The 14,272-nt window shown below is 40.6% G+C and overlaps 1 protein-coding gene across 1 annotated transcript in view; it reads left to right on the top strand.

Moving 5' to 3' along the window:
- The window catches only part of ABCA6 (ATP binding cassette subfamily A member 6), a 57,877-nt gene that overhangs the window by 33,641 nt on the left and 9,964 nt on the right, over positions 1–14,272 (top strand). Inside the window, exons 20-28 of the mRNA XM_042966660.1 lie at positions 982–1,115; positions 1,883–2,020; positions 4,635–4,742; positions 5,651–5,824; positions 6,040–6,153; positions 9,717–9,836; positions 11,471–11,548; positions 13,065–13,156; positions 13,861–13,981. Coding sequence (XP_042822594.1) covers positions 982–1,115; positions 1,883–2,020; positions 4,635–4,742; positions 5,651–5,824; positions 6,040–6,153; positions 9,717–9,836; positions 11,471–11,548; positions 13,065–13,156; positions 13,861–13,981 — 1,079 coding nt within the window. The remainder of the gene's footprint in view (positions 1–981; positions 1,116–1,882; positions 2,021–4,634; positions 4,743–5,650; positions 5,825–6,039; positions 6,154–9,716; positions 9,837–11,470; positions 11,549–13,064; positions 13,157–13,860; positions 13,982–14,272) is intronic.

The raw sequence follows: 14,272 nt of genomic DNA, 5'->3' as shown, positions 1-14,272 counted from the left end.
CAGATGAATTTTCTGATCCCAGAACCCCTTCTGAGTCCCAGTGTGAGCTCCATTTCAAAGTCCAAATGAGCAAAAAACGAGAGTCCCCCCTTGTTTCCTTTTCCATTCCATCCTGTCCTTTTAAGTGTCTGGAGTTCCTTTCAATCTTGCCCTGCAGTTTTCCCCGAATAGTATCTCTTAACACGTAAATCTGGGGACTTGTCTCCTGGGGACAGCTGCTCCATTTGGGACATGGGAGAGGACTGTGGGCACTTTGTTTCAGGTGGGGTTGACCAGTTAATGAGCATGACTGTGGCTTCAGAGCCCACTTTGCCCCCTTGAATTTGTCCACCCTGACATATATATACATATATATATATACACACACACACACATATATATAATTTTATTTTTATTTATTTATTAAAAGCATATTAACATATTTTATATTTATACATATTTAATATATATTAATATATTATATAAAACAGATCTTAATTTATATAATTTAAAATATAATATGTACTCCTGAAATATATAATATATATACAGGTAATAGATATGTACATGAAATATACGTATATGTTAACATACACATAGTATATATTTACTTTTCTGTTTTTTGAAGAATAAAGCAGAGAGGGAAGTATCATTATTATTATTGGCCATTTTAGGCTGGCTCATCTGAAGTACTGATTGTATTTGCACAAATTATTGAGTTCAAGTGTATTTTTTTTAGCCAAGAGTCATAAAATAATCTTGTTTTAATAGTTACATGTTAACTTGCCCTAAAAAGAATTGTAAAGCTAAGTCATCGCAGCACAAGATTTGATAAATAGGAAACGGTAGAGTGGGCTAATCTCATTATCGTGATGCCCAAAGAGACATGCCTTCGCATAATGTTGTGTACGTATTGACTTTAAATTGTGTTGTGGTTTATTTGAAAGACTTGACATGTATGTTCTTGTGTTCTGTGGGCTTCTGTTATTGATTTCATACTAGAGTCAAATATTGAAGATTTTATACAGTCACTGAAGCATCAGAATATACTTTTGGAAGTAGATGACTTTGCAAACAGAAATGGCACTGGTGACCTGTCATACAACGGAGCTATCATAGTTTCTGGTAAACAAAAGGTATGTTTGCCTCTTGTCTCTTGCTTTTGCTTTCATGAAAAAAAAAAGACAAAAACAAAGCACTACATTTTTAACTGTTTTAAAAACGGCGTCAACCCAGCTAGTACACTCAACTTGATTTAAAAGCATTTGGGGATCATTACTGAATAAACTGTGAAATGTAAGTGAGCTTTTGTAAAACATTTCCTATCTTAACTTTGGAATTAGATGATTTCTACGTATGAAAGTAGCTAAATGTAATTGTATTATTCGGGTTCAATAAAATGTTAGACCTTATAATCACCAACCATGACTTTAAGGAATCCTATTCAATGGCTAACTACCCTGAAGATGTTTTCATGTACAGTTGACCCTTAAACAACATGGGTGTTAGGGGCGCCAAGCCCCTGCACAGTCAAATATCCATGTATAACTTTTGACTCCCTAAAAATTTATCTCCTTAGAGCCTACTGTTGACCAGAGCCTAACTGATAAGATAAAGAGTCGATTAGCACATACTTTGTGTGTTCTATGTATTATATACCGTGTTCTTGCAATAAGGTAAGCTAGAGAAAAGACAATGTTACTGAGAAAGTCATAAGGGAGAGAAAACACACTTACACTACTGTATTATATTTATCGAAAAAAAATTCTCGTGTAAGTGAACCGTGTAGGTTAAACCCGTGTCGTTCAAGGGTCAACCGTATTGAGAATATTAATATGAAAACGTTTTTGTTGTTCTTTAGTGATTTGGAATTAGCGTTACTTTGTCTTTGTTTTATTCAAAGGATTATAGATTTTCAGTCGTGTGCAATACCTTGAGGCTGCACTGTTTTCCTATTCTTGTGAATATTGTTAGCAACGGACTACTTCGAATGTTTAATTCTACACAAAATATTCGAATTGAGAGAAGCCCATATCCTTTTGTAAGTATTGGAGTCAGTCATTCTGAACAATTAGGAATTTGGCAAGCAACCGGTGTGTTCCCTCTTTAGCTTTTAAATATTCATAATTGATTGTTAATCCTAAGGTGGGTTTTTTTGTTCTAACATTTTAAACATCGTATCTAACAAAATAACAATTTGTTTTCTTGTTATTATCAGGGAGTGCTCATGGGGGAACTTGTCAAGACTTCGTCATAGTCTTCTAGAGAATCTCCTGCAAAGATACAGATTTGATTGCAGAAGTGTATTGGAGAGAGTGTGAGTGAGGGTGTGTGTGTGTGTGTGTGTGTGTGTGTGTGTGTGTGTACGCTGAATCGGAAATCAAGAACACTTGTAAAACAGCTTTAGAATCTTATAAATCTCATATAATTTGTTGGTGGACCCCCATTGACTAAATGGATAGTAGCTGGATCTGAAGGAGAATCAGCCAGTTCTTGGGCTATCTGCCTCCTGATTAATTCCTTCGTCAAGCCATAGTTGCTCTGCATCCCAGGGGTATCTGATGTGCACAGGCTACATTTCCGCGGCTCCTTGTCAGCTGGCTATAGCCTGGATTTGGACAATAGGAAGCAGTAGCAGGAGAGCAAGAGGACCCTGCAGCAGGGGGTCCAGTCTCCAGTCACATTGCTTCCTTCCTGTGCCCCTCCGCCCCAGAAGTGACGGTGTCTTCTTGCTTTATCATCCTTGTTGGCTTCTCTGCTCTGTCCACCCATGTAACCAGTGCATAATTGTTTTCTTTCTAAGTACTGAAGGTGGTAATGGTTTTCTGGTCAGACTTTGATACTCAAGAGGGATCTCTTAAGAGCTGACTCAAACTATTTCGAGCCAGGAGACTGGAAGCACAAAAAACAGGATTCGAAATGGAGCCACCGATCAGTCGGTTAAACATCTGACTCTTGATTTCGGCTCAGGTCATGATCTCACAGTTGTAAGATCGAGCCCCGGGTGCTCTGGACGTGGAGCCTGCTTGAGATTCTCTCTCTCCCTCTCTCTCTGCCCATCCCCCAACCGCTTCTGCTCTTTATCTCTCTCTCTCTCAAAAAAAAAAAAAAATGGAGCCATCAAAAGGGGAAGCCCATTTTGTGACAAAGGGGTTGAATTCAGTTTTGGCTTCTCTGCGTTAGTGGTGCTGGGGGTACGTGCAAAGAGAAGATGGACAGAATATACTTGAGAGGCCAGCGGTGGACGCATGCATCTATGAGTGAAGCCACCACTAACTGTGAGAGCCAGCACAGTGCAAGAGTAGGGTGGTCTGAAGGGAACACTCCAGAAAGTAGAATCAACTGGCAGTAGAAAGAGATAGATGTTATCCCCTCTTGATCTTTTAGTTTCCAAATGTCAGTACTTGTTTATTCAGGATCAGAATAGACAAGGCCCTAAGGTTCCTCTCCTAGGCATCCCCAGCGGCACATACCTTTCTTCTCTCGGCCGTTCTAATGAAAACAGTGAGGCATTTTCCCACCTGGTGAAATATTTGAACGGATGGGCAAAGCCCCTCAAGCCTTAAGTAAAGTGGAGAGTGGTAGAATTATTTTGAGTTAGCCTACCGTACCGCTGAACTGTCATTATACCCAAGAGGCAGGCCTGTGCCCCACCTGAGCATAGACCCAGCCCCGGGAAGACATGGTTTGGGGACGGCGACTCAAAGTTCATCTCCTGGCCTACTGGCTTGGTGGCACGAAGGGCCATCTTCATCTTCAGAACACATCTGACTAGACGCTGGTGTCTTCACACATCTATCATCGGGTGTGCTGAGAAAGACGTGCGACTCAGAACGGAACAATCTGTGTTTCCAGGATCGTAATTCCCAAATGATTATTTTTGGTATCGTGGCCAAACCACATAACATAAAACTCATCACCTTAGCCATGTTTAAGTGTGTAGTTCAGTAGTGTTAAGTCTATTTGCATTATTGTGAAACAGATCTCCAGAACTTCTTCATCTTGCAGAACTAAAACTTCGTCCCCATCAAACAAGAGCAGCCCATTTTCCCCTTCCCCCAGGCCCTGCTAATCATCATCCTCCTTTCTGTTTCTATTAATTTATTGCTACTTTTGATACCTGATATAAGGACAATCATGTAGCATTTAGTTTTTCGTGACTGGCTTATTTCCCTTAGAGTGATGCCCTCAAAATTCATCCATGTTGTAACATGTGACAGGATGTCCTTCATTTTAAAGGCTGGATAATATTCCACTGTATGTATATATCCCCCACGGTGTGTATTCCTTCTTCTGTTTGATGGACATTTGGGTTACTTCCACGTCTTGGCTATTATGGATAGTGTTGCTATGAACATGTGTGGGCAGATCTCTCTTAGAGACCCCTGCTTTCATTCTTTTCGATGTACACCCTGACATGGGTCCTGAGTTATATTTTGCTTCTTGTTTTCTTCTAGCAGGTGAAGCCTCACGTTAAATGATTGGAAATCGTTTCCCCTCCCACCTTCATGCATAGATATTGCTGAATTAGGCATACACTTTTATTTTGATTTTCTAAGACTTCGAAAAGCGTATTCTGGATGATAATTAGCATTTGTTCCTTTCTTTTTTTAAAAAACATTCACCAGTTTAAAGTGCCTTTTTTACATTTGCAGAATTACGTGTTATTCTGGATTGGGCTGCCAGAAGGTTCCATGTTCTTATTTTGGGTGGTGTGCAGTATGTCCCCTTACATCTCCATGAGCAGTGTCAGTGATTACAAAGTAAGAAAGGGGGTGGGGGGAACTGCGGGGACTTCAGAAATTGTGTTTTAAATGGTGTGTGTTCAAAATGTTTCCCTGTGAGGAAAACATATAAACATGCATTTAATTTAGATAGTATAGTTAAGCATTATTTCTATCAAGTCAGAAAGTTTAGTTCCAAAACACAAAGTATCTTTTACTTCAAAATTTCAGGAAAAATGCAATAATTTTACAGGGACTCAAATTAATTTAAACTTTCAAAGGGGATGATTATACGACTTTCGACTGCATTATTTCCCAAGGAAAAGGAAGAAATCGTTGATATTCACGCTGAGGACCAGATTGAAGACTTACGTCCCCTTTCTACTGTGATAGACACAGATATCTCTTTGAGACCCTGCTTTCAATTCTTTTTGGTGTAGACCCTGAAGTGGGCCCTGAATTATATTTGACTTTATATTTTACAAAGATAAAATTTGTGGTTGTATTTGTATTTGTTCCTGTCTGTGATCCGAAGCAAAACAGTTAAATCAGATTTAGCCAATGGGCCAGATGAACTTTGAATCACCATCCCTATTCTGAGCCTGGAACTCCCAGAACATACTTGGGTAATGGGTATTGTCCTTCAGGTCACAGAACAATATCTCTCTTGAAGGAGGCCTATGCCTTGATCATTATGAGATCTGCTTTTCTATTCATTAGGCATGTGTTAAAGTGGGAATCTAACCTATAAAATAAAACATGTTTTCACAATGGCCGCCATTATGGAATTGGCTCTTTAGACCTCGGGTTCTAAACAGTATGTGCATAATTAAATTATTAGAAGATCTACAATAACTTGATTACATTTATCTTTAAAATATCCCCCAGTGTGTTTGTTTTGGATTTGGATTTCAACTGAATCTGTGTATCTCCTGTTTTCTCATCAGAGGAGAATTAAGTCCCAGCTATGGATCTCTGGCCTCTACCCTTCTGCCTACTGGTGCGGGCAGGCACTGGTGGATATTAGCCTCTTCGTTTTTCTTCTCCTTTCAATGTATTTAATTTTCTACATCGCAAACATAACGAGCATTTATATCACGAGTCGAATTGTGTTTGCTCTGGTAAGTGACACACCATATAGACAATATCTTATAAATTATAATGCTTGATATTTTCTATAAGGAAGACATACACATTTTCATTTTGTCATCGACTAAAACCAAAAAAAAAATTCAAAGTGCATGTGCAACAAGACATTTTAAAAGATTTGTAATTTCATTTTTCCCTCGGTTAATACTTCAGGGTTTGACCCTGATACTGTTTGTATTATCTTCAGGCTGTGATTACACTTGGTTATGCAGCTTCGCTGGTCTTCTTGACGTATGTGATATCGTTTATTTTTCGCAAGAGGAGAAAAAATAGTGGCCTTTGGTCATTTTGCTTCTTTATCGTAAGTACACGTACAAACCTATTGATAGAGAGACAGTTATTTTTTAAACTTTCACTGTCACGTTAGATATGATCACCTTTGCCTTGAGAAATGGGAAAAAAGTAATACCTTTCGATTACACTGTAGAAAGGAGAGGAAATGTTACATGTTTCCGAGTCAGTGACCTTCCTGAAGAAGTCACGTACAACCCTTTGACTAGCGTTTCTGGAGAACCTTACAGAAGACCGGAAGTGCAAGGTGCTACTATTGAGTTTATGGGTTCTTCAGAATACAGGGCTTCCTGGTGACATTAGAACAAAAAATGGCTTTGTAACATTTGTCAGCAGAAATGGACTGTACTGTCAAATGTCACAGTCCATTTCTACGGGCTTCAAGAAGGTATCCTTGAACCTCAGACGCTAATAATTTCCAAGATTGGAGATGTTTTTGTACCTACGCCAGAGAACTTATTGGTCAATATGAATGAAAGATTACTGAATGCCCAAGATTGCTGAAAACGTGGACAGAATTTTGTCAGCCAAGTTCTAGGATTTCGAAGGGTATCATTTCTTTTTTTTTCTTTCTTTTTTTTTTTTTTTTTTATTTTTGACAGAGAGAGAGAGAGACAGAGCATGAGCGGGGGAGGGGCAGAGCGAGAGGGAGACACAGAATCTGAAACGGGCTCCAGGCTCTGAGCTGTCGGCACAGAGCCCGACGCGGGGCTCGAACTCACAGACCGAGAGATCACGACCTGAGCCGAAGTTGGACGCACAGCCGCCTGAGCCACCCAGGTGCCCCCAAAGGGTATCAGTTCAACAGAATATGAAGGCTTTCCAGACTCGATACACCAGAATCTGCCAGAACAATAGCTCTCACTGCTTGGCTTAGGGAGCGGGGAAGATATAAATAATGAAAGTCTCGTGAAGGCAAATTTCCTTCAAAACATGGTAGAAGGCAAAATAGATTCCGCATTGTCATATAAATTCTTTTGCATAATTTTTCAGCTGCAAGTGAATAAATGAACGAATGAAGAAATTTGACTCTGCTCTTTCTAAGCAAAGTCATGCTAATGCAAATCACCTGTCCTACTAGGATTGTGGAATAACGTGATGGTTAAGACATTCACACTGTGATATGAACCAACTAGTAAATAAAGCGCTACAGCAGATAATTGAACACGCAGCTCTAAAACAGTTTTTCAAATAGAAATATATTTACATATGATTGGGTGGCTTTTTCCTTTGCTGCCAACTGTTTTTGAATTATTACAGAGTAAAATTAGATGAGGCAGTATTGCAGAGTCAAAGTAAATTTTGGAAAATAAGGATTTCTTTGTCCAAGATGTAAAAAATATATATATACTCTAGTATTCCAGTATAATACAGGTTTATACTTTCTGATTATTTTCCCTTTTCCTTCCTCATCTGTATCTATTTCAGTGTGTTGGTCTCTAACATTTTATTTTTCTATCAGTGAAAAGAAGCTACATACTTATGGAATATTGGAACGTCAGATTTTAAAAAAAAAATTCGTTATCTGGTATCATTCGCCTCACTTTATAGAGGAAAAATGAGTCGCTTGTTTCCAGGTCACACACAAACTATTGGCGACTCAAGAATAAAATTGACGCCTCCAACCTCACGCACATCATTACACATGTCACAAGGTATGAGGTAGCAGCAAGGTTGACAATATTAATTTAAAGTCTGTTCTGATCAGCATCTTGATTTGGGCGTAACTCTTTGATTTGCCATGCACCGTCCATCTTCGCACAGACCTCAAGCTGTTTTGCAATACCTTTGTGCCTGGTACAAAGAACTTATCATTTTATTTGAAATATGTGTTGAGGCAACGTGTATTGCGAGAACCGATCTTGCACGACGCAGTTAGTATCCATTTAAACCACTCCAGGTCATTCATTATCACTCACAGATCATATATAGAAATGTATCGGACGATGGGCAGTGCAGCTGTCCTTTTGTGATCTTGGGTATATTTGCAAAGATAGTGTAGGCGAGGCCTCTCCATCACTGAGTGAAGCCACAGTCAGCTGTCAGTTTGTTTCTGGAGTCCAGTGGATTCTCATAGCCCACAGGGTGTGGTACCTCATGGGTATCTTAGGTCCCTGTCTAATAAGGAAGCACCTGTCAGCCCATGATGGTGCCCATGATGTCAGCCCAAGAAGGGAGGTAACCTCTCTTCTTTGCACACTGAGTCTTAGCTTATTGGTTGTAAAATGAGAAAATGTTTTTGAAATTTTGCCATCTAAAATGCTTATTGTGCTCTTACTGAACCCTTGATTACAACTTCTTTAGTTGTATTCCCAATTGTTTTTTATGTGTAGATTATCCATTCCCCCCAAACTCTAAATTCACTGAGTAGCCATTCAACATTCCCTTATGTAACCCACTAAACAGTATAGTTTTCTGACATAAAGACTTAGGCATCACACACACATAGGGTTTTGAATTCCGACTTTGTCACTGACTGACTGTGTGGTCTTGGGGATGTTAGTTATGGTCTCCAAACCCTGGATTTCCCATACAAGGAAGGGATAGCAAGAATGACCACATTATGGTGTTGTGAGCATTAAAACAAACAACGCATGCCAAGTTCTTAATGCCTGGGGTTTGTGTGATATTCAGCGAATTTAATAGCTACAACTTTTACTATTTTTATGATAATTCTCACACTAATAAGATCCAGAAAAGGTTCAATATCGTGCTCAATACACACTGTGGACTAATAAACTGATCTTTAAAACAGAACAATGAAAAATCATCTTTATCCCTCATCCCACATTTACCAGGATTTTGAAAGCAAATAAGTCCATTGTAATCAAAATGCAGAGTCTCAAAATCAATCAGTGTAATCAAAATGCAGATAAAATTATCTGTTTGGAATGGGGCGTAAATGGAGCAGGAATGACATTGAGAAAGCATTAGTCTAGGTAGGAGGCAGTATGGACTTTTTAAAATAACTACCCATAGGGGACCCTGGGTGGCTCAGTCGGTTAAGCATCAGACTTCAGCTCAGGTCGTGATCTCAAGACTCGTGAGTTTGTGCCCCGCGTCGGGCTCTGTGCTGACAGCTCGGAACCTGGAGCCTGCTTCGGATTTGTGTCTTCCTCTCTCTCTGCCCCTCCCCCACTCACACTCTGTCTCTCTCTCCTTCAAAAATAAATACAACATTACAAAAACTTTTTTAAATAAAAAAATAAAACAAAGTAACTACCCATATAGCTTCTCATCTTATGCAGGTTTTTATACATTCACAATATTGTTACCTTAGCTGTAAAAGGGTGATTTCTCTCTTTATCTTGTCTTAGACTGCACGTAATGCACTCTCAGGAAGTCTTTGCCTTAATCTCCAGGTTTTTATGTAAAATGTTTCTGTTGGAGAGCTCACAGTCACGTTCATTCTCATTAACTAAAACCCCTCCCTTCCCTTCTCCATCTGAAAGTGGTAAATCTGTATGTGGGGAAATTCTGATATAGATGATAACATTTACATTTTAAATATTTTCCCCAATATCAATGGACCGTCTATGTCTGACATGCAATATGTCTTCACTTGCCTTGTAGACTTCAACCATCATGTTTGACACCCTTGTAATGAATCACTTCAACTTACCTGTCTTGATTTCCAGCATGATATTAATTCCCTCATCCACCATGGGTGAATTTCTAGCTTTTTTGGCAGAGGTAAGAAATATTAACCGTTAATAGGTCATTAATTTTGAATATGCAGCCTATTCAAGTGCTTTGCCCCAATTCCGTAAAGACAGAATGCAGGCTAGTGGTTTCCTGGGGTTGGGTTGGGTTGGGTTGGGAATGGGGTTTGATAGCAAATGCATATGAAGTATCTCTTTGGGGTGATGAAAATGTTACTAAGGTGAATTGTGGTGATGCTCTCCCAACTCTGTAAATTTACTGAAAATCCTTGAATTGTATACTTAAAATGGGTGAATTTCCTGGCATGAAAAGTTAACCTCAATAAAGTTTTGCCATAGGCACTTTGCAAAACATAAGCATTGTCAAATGCTATTCAAATCTAATGCCAGATTGAAAACCGTTGCCTAGTTTAATAGGTATTCATTATCCATTGTGAGGATAAAACCATATACAGGGTCATTTATTCATTCGAAAGTACACATTAACCAGTGGTCTGTGTTGGACCCTGTGCTGGTCTTTGGGAAACAGTATTCTGTGTCAGGTACTGTGCGGGTCATTGGGGACACCTGATGAGCAAGATAGCACAATTCATCCTTTCACCATTCACTTGGTGAAACAACTCAGTGCAAAAGGCTTAAAAGTCCCAAAAGAGAAGGGCAAAGTGCCAAGGGCAGGATACAAAGCACAGCTGACATGATCTAGAGAGTCAGATGATTCTTCTGGGGGAAGCAACGCTTCCACAGGATCCTGAAGAATGAGTCAGAATTAATTAGCAGGAGAAGGGGGCAGAAGGTAAGCATGTTCTGTGGAGGGAGGCAAAGGCACTGAAACAGGAAAGACCAGGAGGCATTAAAGAAAGTGGGATTCAAATGGAAAGAAGTGAACGAGGAGATAGATGTGCTGGGTAGCTCAGCCAGGAAGATGCTCTTTAGGGCCCCACATCATCCTGGATGATACTTCAAAGAAAGTAGGGAAAGCTGCCCTAATCCCTCATGTTCTTGGGGCCCCTGGGAAGCCCTCTGTCTGCATAAGCACTTTTCCATTGACTGAGGAACACTTAGAATTCTCAATTGGAAATCCCTTCCTTTGCTTAAAGCAATCCCCTAAAACATAAGCAGACCTGCCGAGTGAACCACACTAACTTACATCTGTCGTACATTATTTAGGAGGAATGAGCTACTTTCTGAACGTACTGATGGACAATGGAAGAATAGCATGATGTGGCTAACTAGTATGGTGGGAAAGTCACCATCAGGGTAGGGAGGGGCCCAGAAAAGGCTCTTGAGGGGCATTTGGGACAGATATTTCAATCCCTATTATTTTTCACAAGGATCCTCTCTCTGTGATGCCTTCAGTAGACCCGAAGCAAATGTTAAAACAAAAGATTAAACAACAACAAAAGATTGGAAAAGAGAACAGACACAGGTCACCTGTTCACTGGGAGACAGCATTGAGTAGCAGTCCCCTCTCTTCCCTGCAGTGGAATATTTGTCACCAGTGCACACAGAGGACTCAAGCTTGATGCTTGCATTGAAAATATGCAATTTGTGGAATTTAATTTTATTGATTGGTTGGTTGGTTGATTTTTTGGAATTTCATTATTTAAATGCAAATCATAAAGCTGATGAATTTCCACTTAGCTCTTTTTCTTTTTGTCTTTGCAGAGAGCCCAGGCGTACCATTCAGACAATCAGGACCACCATTTTGATCTGAGTGGAGTTGATCTTCTAGTATGCCTAATAGTAAGAAGGCCTTTCTACCTCTTTACCTATTTTTTTTTTATAGTTACCATTTACTACAATATTTGATTTTATCTGATGGGTACCAGCTTTGAAAGCCCTTTTGATACAGTCTCAGAATAAGATAATTCAGATATGAATCCAAATCATGAGTTAGTTTTTATATGCCTGAGCGGACTGGGTAAGTCCAGAATTTAATAGAAAATTAACTTTTCATGTTTATTTATTCTTTTTATGCCACCTCCAAGTTTGAGAGAGCTTGTAAGAAACACAGGTTCAATGTAACTTAAGTCCTTTGAATTAGAGATAAAAAGGGCAATGTTGAATAATAAAAATGAAAGGGAAAGATGATTTTGTTGGTATGCTTGGGCTGAAGAAAGCTACTGTCTCTGGATACAACGTGTCATTACTTTTCCAGACATAGAAGCAAAACTGGACAGAAGTCCCTGCCCCTGTAGAGTTTATATTCTGGTTGAAAGAGCCAGATAATAAACTAAAATAAATAGTATATATTGTGTCCGATGGATAGTCAGGAAAGGCCTGATTGAGAACTAAAGATTGGAGGTGGGGCAAGAAAGCAGGCTGTAGGGAGAGCTTGGGGAAGAGCATTCCTGTAATAGGGGCACGAGGGACCCTGGCTTGTCCCAGGGTAAGCAAGGAGGCCAGTGTGATCGTGGCAGAGTGACCAAGGAGAGAAGGGTACAAGAGAAGATCTCAAAGGTCATGGGGTAAAGTGCAAAGAGGACAGAAAGAGCTGACACAGAGCATTCTGGGTCACTCTAAGGACTACCTTTTCTTTGAGTAACTGAGGACTCATTGGAGGGTTTTAAGCAAAGCAATATGATTAGACTTATGTTTTAGTTTATTTTATTGTTTTCAAGTTTATTTGTTTTGAGAGAGACAGAGACAGTGTGAGTGGGAGAGGGGCAGAGAGCAAGGAAGAGAGAGAAAATCCCAAGCAGGCTCTGTGCTGCTAATGCAAAGTGCGATGCGGGGCTCGAACCCATAAACCTATGAGATCATGACCTGAGCTACAATCAAGAGGCAGATGCTTAACCGACTGAGCCACCCAGGCATCCTGTGTTTTTTTGTTTTTAAGTTTATTTATAGACTTATGTTGTAAAAGAGTAGTTCTAGTTATTGTGTTGAGCATAGATGTTGGGGGCAAGGGGAGGAGAAGGAGAAGGGGACCGGGGAGCAAGGTGTTGTAATATCACAATAAGAAATCATGGCGGCCTGGACCCTGGAGGGGAGCAGCACAGGCAGGAGTGAGAAGCAGTTGGGTTCCGGGTGATTTTGAAGGTAGGGCAGATAAACTCGGCTGACAGCCAGGATGTGGGTTGTGAGCAGAAAGGAGGCACGGAGCTGGATGGTCACCGGACAGCCGGCTTTCTCCCCGGACTTGTAAGAACGATTCGCCTGTATTTTACCTGAAGACAAAGGCCACCAATTTAATTCAGACGCTTAAATAATGTTTGTGAACTTATGCCAACGTGTAACCGCTGTTCTTTGCTCCTAGCCCTACTTTCAGACGCTGATACTGGTGTTTCTCCTGAGATGCATGGAAGCGAAATGGGGAAAGAAAATAACGCGAAGGGATCCTGTTTTCAGGTTGGGAGAAAACTTAATTTCGAACTTAGTATCACATTTGAACCTTCCTACGTAGCGGCTGCGCTACTGACCTGTTGGCGTGGGTTTATATAGACAACGTGCGCAGCAGGCTGATTTTCACGATGGTCGCTGGATTGCTGACTTAACTGCCTGGAAACAGGACTCTCCGTCACTCATCGGCGGAGGGAAGTTTTCAGTTCCTCCGGAATTTAACGAGTACTCAGATATGCCAGTCTCTCCTCTCAGGTGATCACGTGTCCTTGAACAGAGGAGGTGGGATGGAGTTGGTTGAGGAATGTAGCCCAGAGTGTTTCATAACAGGGACCTTCTAGAAGAGCTCTAGGAAGGGCGGACAGTAAAAGATGCTGAAGCAAATGTCAGGTGTCCTTAAGTTGGGCTCAGAGTCAACAGAGAAGACGTAGGTGACCTGATTTTGAAAGCAGCAGCAGTTATTTGCCAGCACATTCGAACGGGTCAGAGATTCTAACTGGAAGACGGGCAACAACATGCAGGGCATGAAGGGAGCAATTCTGGCCACGGGGATGGGAGCTCTTGGGGAAAGCGGAAGCAGTGTATTCACAGGGCCATGATCATCATCACCAGTTTACTGAAAGAAAGGACAATGGCACGATCACAGAGCTCCCGACTGAAGGATATCATTCATAACGAAGAAACCTCTGTCCTACATTTCGTTTTGTCCACAGAATTTCCCCCCAAAGTAGAGGTGCTCAACCCAATCCAGAAGAACCTGGTGACGAGGATGAAGATGTGAAAGCAGAAAGAATAAGAACGGCAACTGCCCTGGCCACTTCACTCTCAGAGGAGGTAGAAAAGCAAGTGACAAAGTGGATGTTAACGGCCCTATATTCAAGAGTTATCGAGAATAGAGGGCGATATGCTGGTTTTCATTGTGAAAGTTTGGAGTTCGGTGCCTTTTTAAAAAAAAAAAAAAATTTTTTTAAACGTTTATTTATTTTTGAGACAGAGAGAAACAGAGCATGAGCAGGGGAGGGTCAGAGAGAGAGGGAGACACAGAATCTGAAACAGGCTCCAGGCTCTGAGCTGTCAGCACAGAGCCCGACGCGGGGCTCGAACTCACAGACCGTGAGATCCTGA

The sequence above is a fragment of the Panthera tigris genome, chromosome E1 (genome assembly GCF_018350195.1).
Source record: "Panthera tigris isolate Pti1 chromosome E1, P.tigris_Pti1_mat1.1, whole genome shotgun sequence".
NCBI lineage: Eukaryota > Metazoa > Chordata > Mammalia > Carnivora > Felidae > Panthera > Panthera tigris.
The sequence above is the reverse complement of the archived record's forward strand: the minus strand, read 5'-3'. Positions and strand labels throughout refer to the sequence as shown.